General features: G+C 35.2%; 3 protein-coding genes across 9 annotated transcripts in view; 2 read left to right on the forward strand and 1 right to left on the reverse strand.

The window, feature by feature from the left end:
- The window catches only part of LOC117792442 (MAGUK p55 subfamily member 5-A), a 58,562-nt gene extending 52,979 nt beyond the window's left edge, over window positions 1-5,583 (forward strand). For all 6 annotated transcript variants that reach the window (XM_034632635.1, XM_034632946.1, XM_034632868.1 and 3 more), the window contains 4 exons: window positions 18-214; window positions 1,762-1,893; window positions 2,857-3,038; window positions 3,665-5,583. In XM_034632635.1, the coding sequence (XP_034488526.1) occupies window positions 18-214; window positions 1,762-1,893; window positions 2,857-3,038; window positions 3,665-3,859 (706 nt within the window). In that variant the 3' untranslated portion in view covers window positions 3,860-5,583. The remainder of the gene's footprint in view (window positions 1-17; window positions 215-1,761; window positions 1,894-2,856; window positions 3,039-3,664) is intronic.
- A 1,544-nt stretch (window positions 5,584-7,127) lies between these two features.
- Window positions 7,128-14,363, forward strand: LOC117791707 (protein rhomboid). Its single transcript, XM_034631531.1, has 4 exons — window positions 7,128-7,761; window positions 12,765-13,126; window positions 13,214-13,556; window positions 13,626-14,363. Exons 1-4 carry the CDS (start codon window positions 7,504-7,506, stop codon window positions 13,932-13,934), a joined length of 1,272 nt encoding a protein of 423 aa, XP_034487422.1. The 5' UTR covers window positions 7,128-7,503; the 3' UTR covers window positions 13,935-14,363.
- Window positions 11,213-12,392, reverse strand: LOC117791717 (myb-like protein AA). Of its 2 annotated transcripts, none has more exons than XM_034631554.1 (2): window positions 12,216-12,392; window positions 11,213-12,172 (listed from the first exon to the last, which is right to left on the reverse strand). In XM_034631554.1, exon 2 carries the CDS (start codon window positions 12,151-12,153, stop codon window positions 11,428-11,430), a length of 726 nt encoding a protein of 241 aa, XP_034487445.1. In that variant the 5' UTR covers window positions 12,154-12,172; window positions 12,216-12,392; the 3' UTR covers window positions 11,213-11,427. The 2 variants fall into 2 exon arrangements, with proteins under 2 accessions (XP_034487445.1, XP_034487434.1); XM_034631543.1 differs by having other exon boundaries at window positions 11,213-12,157; window positions 12,216-12,383.
- Window positions 14,364-14,860: the final 497 nt, after the last annotated feature.

Consider the following 14,860-nt stretch of genomic DNA (forward strand, 5'->3'; position numbering starts at 1 on the left):
TTTTGTATAATGCTTAGTTATCCATTGTATGCCACAACGGCACCGGATGAAACAGATCCCGAGGAGATACTCACCTATGAGGAGGTGGCGCTCTACTATCCACGTGCCACACACAAACGTCCCATCGTCCTCATCGGCCCGCCCAACATTGGACGCCACGAGTTGCGTCAGCGCCTGATGGCCGACTCCGAACGCTTCTCCGCGGCGGTGCCACGTAAGTACTATCTCCCCTCAAACCCGATCCCATCGATCCTCCCCCTGTACCAGGGATCGCAAGTAACAGGCTCTCCTCACAAAAAATTATTTCCATAAATGCGAAAATCTCAGCTAGACTATTTTTGGTTGGAGTCTCCTGCACACGCAAAAATAGAATAAGTTCTTATATTCCGTATTACAAATAGTTAAATCAAGGCTGCAAACCGCCAAAATTTTGTTAAAGGTTCGGTTCGGCGTTTCGAGCCATAGATCAAGACATCGGTTCGGTTCGCAAATTGGTTTATATACCCCCTGCACCCGAGGTTTGGTTCAATTTCATACAAATTGTTATATATTTTTCTCTACACTTTGAACTAATTATACTTTTTTTTTAAAGTAATCAAATTTGGATGTTAATTCAAATTTATTTGAAGATTTAAATATGACTTATTTTAATCCGAACTCTCAAATAATTGTGTTATATTAGAAAACCATACAAATTATGAAATTATTTTTTTTTCGAACCAAACCTTTTTTTTAGCAACCGGTTCGGTTTAGGTTCGGGCTCGAGGTTTAACGAGGTTCGGTTCAAAACCGGCTTGCAGCCTTGAATAAAATTTACTCTTATTTTTTTTTATTTAACAAAAAATTTATGATATAGTAACTAAATTTCAATAATTATTTCAAGCATCATTATATAACACTACTTGTTTTAACTCATTAAATATAAGTTATTTTTTAAACTTTAATGACCGTACCAAAAATTAGAGATCGCTTAATAGGACATGAGTTTCAAAAAATAAGTTAAAAAGATTGTATTATAATATAACAAAAATTCTTATTTTTGGATATATTATTCTAGAAACTGTTCCAACTTTACTTTTAACTTATTTTAAAAACATCTGATTTTTATTAAAATATCAAAATTAATTTTAATTTTTATGAAAAAAATTAGAGTTTTATCAACAAAATCATTTTGAAATGTAAAAAATTTAATATTTGAAATATTCTAAATGCTAAAATTCACTTTTTTTCTTTTTTTTTTGGTAGAATCATGGCATTTTAATTTTTAAAAAATGTTTTTTTTATTTTTCATTTGTATCATATAATTCGAATAAGAGTTTAATTCAAATTTCATAGTTTGTTAACTTTCATAATTTTATTCATAAAATAATTTCATAAATATTTAGATAAAAACAAACAAATTTATTTTATAAATTATATTGTAAAAACACTGATCGTCACGGTGCCTGCTCTGAACTGTTCTCTCTTCCTCTCTCTTCTCCGCCATATATAGTTTTCTATTTGCTTGAGGAGAAACTAAAGAAACTGAAGGCAGCCAAGGGTAAAGCCGTCGGCAATTGTTTCCCAGCGCATTGCTAGAGCATTACCCTAAGACTGTAGTAAAGATCCATCAGCAAGTCGAAGCTGGAGAGGAATATACCCTCCATCAATTGTTGCTAATGGAACTTTATCCAGTGGCTGTGGCTTCTTCCCGATATCCGCTTGTCCTGATTACGTATTAATATTTTTTTCTTTCTCTTCTTTCTCTCTGTCTCTCTGTAGACACATCACGTGCCCGGCGAGAGGGTGAAGTGCCCGGCGTGGATTATCACTTCATCACGCGGCAGGCTTTTGAGGCGGACATTCTGGCGCGTCGCTTTGTCGAGCACGGCGAATATGAGAAAGCCTACTACGGTAAGAAATAGCAAAGTTTTTCTGATAACCAACAGAACCCCCTTATTTAATTATGGTCTGATCATGGAAAATATGTGATCGAGTATTTCGATTTTAGCAAAATATAAAAAATACACAATCCGTGAATCCGTTTCTATGAAAGCTATATGTATCATAAAGTAATCGGATCCGAAAACTTGCTGCCTGTAGAAAAATGACAAACATATGTATTTTAAATATATAAAGTTTCATGAAAATAGCTTCAGAACTGAGAAGCAAGCGGATAAGACATCGACTCATAGCGAGTCTTCTATTTGCACGACCACTCACATTTGCCACATTTGCTCACATTTGAATGTGGCTCATTTTTGGCTTTCCACGACAAAATGTGAAACTGTTAAGACATTTGACATTCACCCAAAGCAAATCAGCTGTTCGGTTTCTGTGCACAAATTATAAAAAGCTGAAAATAACCACATTTAAATATTTGTTTTGATATTAGAATTGGCGCAAATTTATTGCCTACCGTTTTTATTGAAAAAAAGCTGGTTAAGGTGATGATTGCTTTCTTGAGTTTATCGATAAAAATCGGGCGTTCGATAAAAAAAATACTGAAATTCGCCGGGGCGAATGCCAAAAAATATTAACATTCATTATGAATGAGCCAAAATGATCATTCGGAATTTGTACTAAATTGAAGTCCACATTCGGGCCGAATGATGAAAATGGCATCGAATGTGCCAAATGTGCTGTCGTCTAAATAGGCTATTCAGCTAGATTATGCAGTATACATTTTTGTATGACAAAAATGATAATACCCGCTACAATGTTATATCTAGTATTGTAAAATGTGTAAAAAAAAGCATGTGGTTTTACACCCACAGCTTCTTAATGAAATTTTCTTAGAATTCTTAGTGTTTTTTTTACCACCCTATACATACTTTAGAGTGTATCCTCTAATACGCATCCTTGATCCATTTGCAGGCACATCACTGGAGGCCATACGCACAGTCGTTGCCAGCGGCAAGATTTGTGTCTTGAATCTGCATCCGCAAAGTTTGAAGCTGTTGCGCGCCTCCGACCTCAAGCCGTATGTGGTGCTGGTGGCGCCGCCGAGTCTCGATAAGCTGCGGCAGAAAAAGCTGCGCAATGGCGAGCCCTTTAAGGTACGTTTATCGTTATCGTTGTTATCGCTATTTGTGTGTATGTGTGTGTGAAATAATTTATATGAATATGGAATGCGTTATTCGATTAATTGAGATGTCGTGTATCGAATGTGTTATCGTTTAATTGAGCATTTGATTTTCTTGCATATTATTTATATAACGAAATAATACCGGATTTTGAGAATTCAACGTTTATCTGGGATCCGCCATGCTGATTTTGCTAGTCTATCGTACTAACATTTAAGTGACATTTATTGCCTATAACTTTAGCCCAGAATTAGTCCAATTTGACTTCAATTTTGGACTTTTCAATGCTTTCAATACGAGCACCTCAGTTTTTCCAGTTTTTTAGACACGATTTTGAAGTTTCAAAAAGTGCCCAACGGATTTTGAGAAAGCGATCAATAACAAAAAATGTAAGATCTTTAAAGATCATTAAAATCCATCCACTTGAATTTTGGGCAGAGGCTTTTTCTGTTTGACAAAGAACGTCTCCTGTATTAAAAATCGATTATTGAGCTATCGAATATTTCTAAATTTTTAAGATGCATTGCATTCACAAAATGTACATAGTTTAGTAATACATGTAACTAATCAGTTTTTATGACATTTTCAATTTAATACAGGAGGAGGAGCTGAAGGACATCATTGCCACCGCCCGGGACATGGAGGCGCGTTGGGGTCATCTGTTCGACATGATCATCATCAACAACGACACGGAGCGGGCTTATCATCAGTTGCTCGCTGAGATCAATTCGCTGGAACGTGAACCGCAATGGGTGCCCGCTCAGTGGGTGCACAACAATCGCGACGAGTCATAATGGGGATCACAGTACAGGTCACACCATGTCAACACCAACACCACCACCACCACACCAACAACTACAACCACAACAACTCCTTTACCCGAAAATGTCCAAAATGCAGCCATCCATTGTAAATACGACGTGTCCACGACTCAGCCATGATGTGGAATTTGAAGCCGGAACCAAAACCGGAACCGGAACTGGAACCGGAACTGGAGCTGGAAATCCTTTATAGCTATGTGTATAATTGAGCATGCAAACTAACGGCATATGTACTCGGACTTTTAGCCTAATCACTTATTTACTCACTTTACTTACTTAATTATGTATGTGTACTTAATCCCGCCCTCTCCCTTCATCCCTCTCTCCCTATAAGCCATGTACTCGTATTATTTATGTATGTTTTTGTATATTTCTTTGTTGCAAATGCATTTGAAACCTGAACAAACATTTGCTAATACCTTTAATATTATTCTTATTATTATTATTATTTTTTTTTTTTAACTATGTTCACAAAAACTGTTATTGAATTTTAAAACCGAAATGCTTTTTTTGTAATTAATTTAATTTTATTGATACTATGTTAGGCACTTCCTTAATTTCAAAATACGAATTGAAATTGTAAAAAGAAAAAGAAAACAAAGCGGAAACACGAAAAAAACATTAAATCCGAAATCGATATTGTACTTGTAAACGTAAACGAAATCGAGATCGAAAATTCAACTGCAACTCGCAAACAAAATGTTAACATAACAAAAAGAAAAACAATCCATTAGAAGAAAGTGAGAGAAAATGAACGTTGGTAAGTCCAGAAACAACGTATGTGTGTGTGAGATAGAGAGAGAGAGAGATAGGGAGGGACAGAACGGAAGAAGAGAATGGAAATGGGGCGGTCGCAAGCGAATGTTGCAATTACGTAATCTATTTACTTTATATAAATATATACATAAACTATACATCTAAATAAATATACACATAAATTATATGCAGTAATAAAATTAATTTTTAACAACAACAACAACAAGCGAAAATGCAAAAGTTGCAGAAGAAGACAAATATTATAAACAAAATGAAGGGATAACAACAAAATCAGTACGTCATTGCCAAATAAAACAAAGAAGTAAGAAACACGAGTGTAAAATGAAAGCAAACACACGCCCAAAACAAAGCAGATTAATTTAACAAATATACAAATAACAAAACAAAATAAAAACAAACAAATTAATAACATTAACAAATTCCGACAGCAAACAAAAGAAATAGCATGATATAAAAAAAAAGAAGGTAGCCAAGTTAATAAGCTCTGTAAAAAAAAACAGAAAAAAATATAATAATAATAATGATAAACAATGAAAGAATCTAGGCGTTAGTTTAAGAACACGAAAAAAAAAAAAGAAACAAAACTAATTCCAAAAATAAATGTTGTTGTAATTAATTATTTAAAATGCGATTAGTGAATGGAAAAACAAAACAAAAACAAAACTCGTGCAGATTCACTAAAATTCTAAAACGAAATAGTTGCAAATTTTAGGCATGAATATTGAGTATATATATGTATATATTTACATAAACATACTTATATATCTATATCTATATATATAAATATATATACATATTATATATACAAAGAAATTTGTTGGGAATGCAACAATTTTATTAAGTGAGTGCTACAAAACGGCGTCAAGTAATTTAGCAAACTATGTTACACAATGTTGAACACTTGAAAGATTCTAAAACAAGAAAAAAAAGAAGAAAGAAAAACAATATATAAAAACGAAAATATATTTAAAAGTAATATTTTTTTTTTTTTTGTAGTCAACAAGGTAAAAAAATGTGTGTGCAGTAAATTTGTTTAAGTTTTTATTTATACATATTAAAAAAAAAAAATCAAATAAATATGAAAATTAATTAATAAATCTACAAATCTAGTATATTGTATGTATGTGTATGGTGTAACAAATTGAATAACTAAAACAAAACAGAAAACATTACTAATGCCTGCAGAAAAGCGAAGCAACTAAAAATGAAAGAAAAAGCAAATTCAATGCAAAAATAGGCACGGTTTACAAACATTGTACGATAAAAAAAAAACAAAATACCTACATAAATGCGGCAAACAAATAAACAAATATTGAAAATATAAATGAAGTCTTTATTTGAATTTCAGTTAAATTTGAAAACAGTGCTGCCAGATATAGAAAACGGTACGGTGACAAAGCCACTTAACAGAATTGCGCGCAAGTTAACAGAGTTACTCAATTGGATTGTTAACAGAATTCGCATATGAGCGCATTGTAAGTTAATAACAGGGTGTACCATATCCGAAAATGAAAGGCGCAAATATCAAAATGTTAACTAAATTTAGCAATAAAGATTTTTAAGGAAAATTTAAAGTTCGAAATTAGATAAAAACTAGTCGGAAAGACTATTGTCTAGAACCCGACCATAGGATACCCGTTACTTATTTGAATATATATAAAATTACTTTAAGGAATTACTTGTACTACTTTGAAAACATTAAATCGCCATAACTGCTGTTCTACTTGTCCGATCTTAATGCGAATCAGTGGGATAATAGATAATACTCAAAGACAACGTTAAATACCACAAAAAACGTATTATCTTAAAAACTGAGAGTGTGAAGGCTTTTTGCGATTTGCGGGGGCGGATGGGGCGTGACTTAAATTTGAAACAAATTTGATCTGCGTGGGGTATATAGAAATATGTGTGCCAAATTTGGTTAGTTTCTCTCTTATAGTCTCTGAGATCCCTTTGTTTACACAGACGAACAAACGGTTTTTCGCGATTTGCGGGGGCGGAAGGGGCCGCGACAAAAATTTAAAACAAACGACCTGCTCTAACGCCATTGGGATCTACTTAATTAGAGCTCGTTTTTGGTCGCGTGTGCCCACACTGGAAAATTTAAATAAAAAATTTAAAAATAGGTGAATTTTCTTGGGTGCAACCAAATTTGCAATTTGATTAAAATGGTACAAGCTGCCATATCGGGAAATTTTGCAGGGTGGCAATCTTCCACATCAGTGCCATCAAGTTATTAGGTGAAACAATAGCTGCTTCTGTCTGGAAAGCATCTAATATTGTTATTGTGGGCACTTTTGCACAGTTTTACTAAAACTATTAATAGCAAAACTTAGCTGAATATATATTTAAAATAGCCAGATATTCAGCTAATAGCAATTTTGAAATTTTTCTAGCAAACGAACTCTATAAATAGCCAGATCTAGCTATAAAATAGCTAAATTGGCAACAGTGTTGGCAACACTAGTCTCATTCGTCAGCGATTGAACAAAGTGTGTGGACGCGTTTGGGCCGGTATTGTGCGGCACCGTTACTTACCGCTTGTTGTGGCTTATATTTATTTTTTTTTTCATTGTTGCTTGTGTTGTGTTTTCCCAATTGCAATTTGTTAGTGTGACTGGCAAATGATTTTTATGGCCAATTGCTAATCTTATCGCCCATCAAGGCACAAGCATGAGTCGAAACACTATTTATTACTAAGTGTCGTTGTTGTCGCATTGAAACTGCTGTTGGTAATTGAAACAGCAGCCAAGCAAATACAATAATAACAAACCACCGAAATAACAACAAAACAAACAAAATAAACATACTTTACAACAAATACAAAAAGAAAGTAAGAAATGCCAGCAAAAACGGTTTCACGGCAGCAAAGCCAAAGCCAAAATCCCGCCCAGCAATTGCAACAACAACAACAGCGGGATATCGAGAATGGCCTTTATCCCAACATACCGCCAGAGCGACGGTCGCCGTCAACACGACCAGTGCGACCGCCAACGTTGCGACAGGACACCGTTGACATGGAGGAGATACCATTGAATCAGTTGAATGGCGTGCAGGAGTCCGAGGATCGTCGCAAAATGCGCGAAATATTTGACACGGTAAATCAAAATAACAACCAATTGCTATTAGCTAAATAAATAAATATTTATAAATGACAATTACCTACAACTTATATAACTCTACCGATATAGACATACAAAAAATTAAAAAAAATTTTGTTTCAACTCGGTACAGAAATGTAAACATTTTATGTAAGTTCTTAGGTGTCAATTTTGCTACATAGTATTTCAGTCCATAATATTTTTTCAGCACTGATCTGCTGCCCGTTTTTCTCTCACTGTGACTCTCTTCACTTACAAACTGCCTCTCTTCACGAGCTGTCCTTGTGTGAGTGCGTGCATGAATGAATTTCCTTGTTCTTGTGGTGAAAGTTATGCGAGTCACAGAGCTTGTGAGTCATCCCATCCATCCATGCTTGCACTTTCTGTCATTTTCTGTGCTCTGACCTTTGCGCTCAACTCTGTACATATGTATGTACTTCTTGCATTGCTCTTTGTCACGCTCTATTTTTAATGCAACTGCGACTGCGCGCCAGGGTAGAAGCGAGAGGGGTGAGGACGAGGACTGATGGGAGAGCGGCAATGCAAAACAGAGCGAAAAAAGCGTAACAAGCTTATCTTTTGTATTGTTGTCAACTTTGCACGCCTTTCGCCTTTACTTCAATTAACACTTTTGCATATTTTAACTTAAACATTTCGTTGTGTGCTTAACATTGCAAATGCAACAACAACAAAAAGCGTCATATGTTTAGCTGTTAGCAGAAGACAATACGTTATCGCCTAGAGAGAAAACTAAAAACCGGTTATAAGTACACACACACACACATATGTACATGCACACATACATATGTATTTATTGGTGGGGATTTCTGTCTTCGTTGTTGTTATTATTGTTCTTTGGCTGTTAGTCACTTGCACACAATTCATGTTGTGGTTGTTGCCATTTTTGTTTTGCATTGTGTTTGCCAGGCATTCATTATCAACTTGCCGCTCCCTGTCATTCATATGTCACCTCACCCCCCCTTTTTGCAACTCCTCAACTTTTTTTTGCTGTCACGACATTTGTTTGTTTTACTCTTTGGCGTTGTCTTGCGGCGTCTTTCTAATTCACCACATTCCATTTTATTAGTTTGATTTCAGCGAATTCTACTCCACTCCCTTCCCACTTACACTCTCTCTCCCTCTCTTTCTCTGTGTTGACTTGCCGGCGCTCGTTTCGTATGTTCGTTCATTGGCCCCTGGCAACTAAATGAATTCGCCGCGCGGCGAAAATAGCAAACAAATTGCATTTCATCATTTGATTTAACCTGTTTCTGCTTCTGCTTCCTTTTCTCATTTCATTTCATTTCATTCTGATTGTGTTGCTCTTACTTTTCCCGCTGCTGTGTGTTTCAAATAACATGCATATATGTATATGAATAATTAAATAATCTGGTTTATCTGGTATTATTAATTAACATAATATCGACATTCTGTAAAGTGTATGTCTCGCTCTCTTTGTATCTTCTATCCCCCTGTCGATGTTTCGCTCCAGTATTTGAGAATTCGCTGCGTAATCTTATCTGCTTTTTGGTCGAAAAGCATTTCAACGCCAAAAACTGTAAATGGCCTTAACAATTTCAATAAGTATCTACAGTTAGTTAAGTAAATAATTTGTCAAATGCATACAACAATTTTTTTTTTAATTTTTTTTTTTTTTAGCATGTAATAAAAAAAAGAATATCAACAAAAATGTTTATTTTTTTTTATTTCGTCAAAAAACCTACTTCAATAACTGTGTATCTAGATTCAAGAGTAGTTGCAATCGAATCGTGTTTCTGACTGTTTGCTTAGATTGCAATTAGCTATTAATGTGACTAACACAAGTTCTTCCATGTTAACACTAAACCCCACCCCCAATTCACCACACTCTCAACCCCTTCCCCACCCCCCTGTCGCAACACCCTCTCAGAATGAAAAGTGCTTATCGCTTTTGTGCATATTGTTGTTGTAGCTTTGTTTTCAAATGTATCTGAGACACATCTACAACTACTCAATACAAGTGCTCCTTCTCTCTCTCTCTCTCTCTCTCTCTTTGCAATTGGGTTACCTGTTGTTTATGGCCTAGACACACTTATATCTATATATATATAAATACATTCATGTTGTTCAAACAGTCGAAGTAAACTTTACATTGTTTGGTTTTCCTTTCATTGTTAGCCATTTAATGACTAATCTAAATCTAAAATCTATACTGCAGGAATATAAATATAAATTATATTTCTTCTTTTATTATAGATCTACAAATATATTCCATAATCAGATCATTTATCCGCTTTGGTTTGTTTTTTTGATCTCTTTATTCAAAAGAATTGCAAAATAAGGAATAACCTTCAGCAGGTGGAAATGCTTCAAGCGAGAGTAGTCAACTTAGCAGATACCCTTTAAAGAAATAAAAAAAAAACGATTTCACACAAAATTAACGACGCCTTTCTTGTATTTATTTATTTAACAGATATACCTTTTTTTTTTAAAAAGATCAAAAGTTCACAGTTGAACCTTGAGACCAAACAATTTGAATTATCGAAAAAGAGACCCTATGCATAAATTTAAATGAATAAATTTGATTGATCAAAAAAACATTCCGTTTAAAAAGCAGTCCAAATTTAACAAAGTTAGGCAATTTTGAAATTGGTCGAACCTTTGACCTACCTAACTGTACAAGTCAAAATTTTTGTCCAATTTGACATGATAATTTACAGAAAAAAATGAAACGGCTTAGAATCAAATTTAAAGTGTTATATTATGCTAACTACTATAGAAGGAGTTGATTAATAGTGTTAACAAGAGATTAGGGATTTGCAATCTGGAAGACCAGATCTAGAGCGAAATATTTTTTTAACCAAATTAATTAAATTTGAGTGCAGAATGAACTTAAAGACATTCCGTTTGAAATTCCCTGCTTATGACAGTCCTTAAGCGATATGAAGACCCGTCAATCAAGTGTTTTTTTTTTTTATAAATAATGATATATGAGTTTATTAAATTTTTTAAAACTATTGTTGATAGTTGAAGAATTTACATAATGTTGGACAGCTTTTCAAAAGAATTGTAGTATTAATACAAACTAGAGAAACTAAAGACCTTTTGTTTATTGTCTTAACAACATTTGTATTATTTTATTTATTTTGAAATACGCTACTAGTTTAAAGTAAAGTTTCTTTAGTTTTTAATTTGTTAACTGTTATTTCAGCTATAAATAAGATTGTTGTGTAATTTAGCTGCTTTTCCAGTTTGTTTTTTTGTTTTTGTTTTTCTTTCTTATTAGGAAATAGTTTTGTCCTCGTTTTGAATGCAGTTTTGACGAATTTAGGATTTTAAACAAGTCAAGCTGATTGACAGCAATACCTTATAAGGTGGCAAATGTGAGTAGACACTTGTCTTGACTGCATTTGGGTGTATCAAGTGTTGCAACATGTGGCATGCCTCACAGTAAAGTAGCAGACACAACTTTTTAGGGAGGGTGCCTATTGATATTATTTATTTGAAATTTGGAATACGGCTAAAAGTGGATAATCGGAATATTGTTTAAAGTGTTTGAGGTCAGAAATTCTGGTCTATTTGGGATGTGCGTGTGAGTGTTTGTGAATAACTTTGGCATGGCAATTAGATTAGGTGAAAGATTAAGAAGACATGCTCGCTCCACAGATCAACAGATGATAAATTTTAGCTATTGATCATTGGTGTTGTTGTTGCCGTTGCTGTTGCAGTTGCTGTTGTTGTGGCAGTTGTTGTTGTTGTCGATGTGGATGTTGATAATAGAGTTAATTCGACCTGACTAGAGTCGAGTATATCCCTAAAATGATCCTCGTCACTGTCCTCGATGGGCAGATCGTGGTACACATCCTGCAGGGAGAGTGTTAACATCAATTGTTGTTGCAACTGTCGCAGCTGCTGTTGATCATTTCGCAGTTGCTGTTGATCATTGTTGAGCAGCAGCAGATTGTGTTGCTGGGCCTGTATAAGCCAGTATACCTCCTCGCCATTTTGTGGCAACAGCACATCCTGCCAATCGTCAAGTGAGTCGGCAATCGTGTTATTATGATTATTATTAATCTTATTTAATGCCTTCTTTCTCAATTCAGTGCGACTTGCTTGACCCCGTTGTTGTTGTTGTAGTAACTGCTGCTGTTGTTGTAGTTGTTGTTGTTGCTCCCGTCGTTGAAGACGCGATCCCTGGGTCAATTGACTGGGTATCCAATGGGCGCCAATGAACAGACCCGCCAATACCATAAAGATGACAATGACTGTCCCGATGCCCGATGATTCATCCAACTCACTATTTTCATTATCATCGTCCGTCCAATCGCATTTGCAATGCATGTCCCCTCCGTCCGATTGTCCCATCAACGAGATAAACACCTCTCTGGTCATTTGCCACAATTGTGCCATTTTTCTGTGACAACAACTATCATATTCTTTGAGATATTCAGTTGCTTCATTGGTACTCTCACCTGCTTTTGTTGTCGTCTCACTCACGCCTCACCCTCGATTAATGTCCTGTTTATGTATTGTATTCCGAAATGTATTCCGTACAATTTGAATTTATGCCTATTACCGGATGAAAATGACACTAAGCTCCCTCCCCCGATATATTCCCTTGACTCAACGAAGGCAACATTCGTCGCCTACTCTTCTTAAATTATTTATTTTTTTTATTTTATAAGATTTCAACTGCACTCTTTATTATTTTCTATTATAAATCATATAACGCTATTTACGGTTGTTTAACGTTTATTAAACAACACAAGCGCCTAAAAGTATGCATTCAGTTTTATATCGTTGCAGTTTAGCGGGTATATCATAGTCGTTGAATCGCTTGGAATTTTACTGGTTTACCGTTATCCAATAATAGAGACTTGTTTTAATAAAAAATCCATTTACAGTCAATTCTAAGTAATGTGAACACCTCAAATTAAATATACCTAAATTTCAAGCAATTTATCACCACAAATAATAATTCTATTTTAAAAAACATTCTTATATATTTCTTCTGATTGCAGCACGACTCGGATAATGATGGATTGATTAGCATACATGAGCTAAAAGCTCTCATATCGACTGGTTATTGCCGTGACATTCCGGCGTATATTGCCGAGCAGATATTGCGCAAGAGCGACGTGGACAACAATGGGCATCTGGACTTTGAGGAGTTCTACACGATGTCGCTGCACCACAAATGGATGATACGCAACCTGTTGACGAGATACTGCCGTTATGTGGTGCCACCGCCAAAACCACTCGAGGGCGATGAACCGGACGGTGCTTACGAGAAGCAAATGTCCATCTGCCCGCCACCGTTGACTATGGTCATCTTTTCCATCGTCGAGATTATAATGTTTCTCGTGGATGTCATTTATTTTCAGTGAGTAGATTGAGTACATTAATACCGCTTCTCTCGATTTATTAAAGCTGTTGCTGACCTTTTCCATTATCGTTTTTCTTCATTCAGAGACGATCCGAGTCACAATCAACGCTTGGGCGAGAGCACCACTGGACCAGCGGCATCTCTCTGCATTTATAATCCCTACAAGCGTTACGAGTCCTGGCGTTTCGTCAGTTATATGTTCGTCCATGTGGGCATAATGCATCTCATGATGAATCTGATTATACAGATCTTTCTGGGCATTGCCCTTGAGCTGGTGCATCATTGGTGGCGTGTAGCGCTCGTTTATCTCGCTGGTGTCTTGGCCGGCTCCATGGGCACCTCGCTGACCAGTCCACGCATTTATCTGGCCGGCGCCTCTGGCGGTGTATATGCATTAATTACTGCCCATATTGCTACGATCATAATGGTAAGTATGCCAATCAAATGCGGATTGTTGTTCTTGTCAATAATTTAATGTGTTTTCCCCATTTTATAGAACTACTCGGAAATGGAGTATGCAATTGTCCAGCTGCTGGCGTTCCTTTTGTTCTGCTTCACCGATCTGGGCACATCCGTGTATCGTCATCTAACTGATCAACATGATCAGATTGGTTACATTGCACATCTGTCTGGCGCTGTTGCAGGTCTCCTTGTGGGCATTGGAGTGCTTAGGAATCTAGAGGTGCGTCGCTGGGAGCGTATTCTCTGGTGGGTGGCTGTCATCCTTTATTTGGCCTTGATGACCACCGGTATCATTATCCACATATTTGTACCCGACTACTTCCCAAAGGCCGAATACAACTGATCGCCATGACAGCAAAGGATACATTTAAACAGACACAAATTAATCTTAAGTCGTCGTCCCCATACCCTATTATATAGCCTTAGCCTCAGGTTGTTTTCCCATGTACATGTCCAAAGTGCACTTGATCTAGGCCATCAATTAGGTTCTTTAGTATATTAGTATATTTATATAATCGTAATTTAATATACTTATACAATGCGTAATCTGAACACCCGTTCGATGCCGAAACACCGGACAAAAAATCTATAATTTATAGTATATATGATTTTATAAATGTCCTTAGCGCTGTCATCTGTATTAACCTTTATACCTATCTATTTTTGTACACTTTATATGCTTATTTAAACCATGCCCATAGAGCCAACTTAGCCAGAATCCGTGCTTATATAAAGAAAGACATACGTAATACGCACAGATTTTCAAAAACTATACATTGATTTTAATTGTATTTTGAAAAATGAATTATGCATTTTACAAGACGTTTACAACGAACTTAAGATAAACCGCGACTTCATTTCGAAAAATACAATAAAATGTTAAGCGTCAACTCCAGAAGAAAACCTAGATTTAAGGTACATAGTATATACATATATATATATATATATTTGAAAGTATTTTTATATCAATATAATATATATACTCGTTTATATAAATATATTTATGCAATAAAACGTTTTCATTTTTTTACTGAAACAATGTGTATTCTTTTTATACTTTTTTATACGTACTTACATATTTCAAAAAAAAGTTTTATATTGAAAAAGAAAAAATATATATATTTAATTGTTTTGCGTTTTGTTACATAATCAAGGTGTATTTACATGTATTTATATCTTCATGTATTGTATGCAACAAATATACATATATAATTCTTGCGGTGTTCAAATGAAAAATACAATACTTTCAAGGTGTAACCATATACATAT

This window comes from Drosophila innubila, chromosome X (assembly GCF_004354385.1).
Source record: "Drosophila innubila isolate TH190305 chromosome X, UK_Dinn_1.0, whole genome shotgun sequence".
In the NCBI taxonomy this organism is placed as follows: Eukaryota; Metazoa; Arthropoda; class Insecta; order Diptera; family Drosophilidae; genus Drosophila; species Drosophila innubila.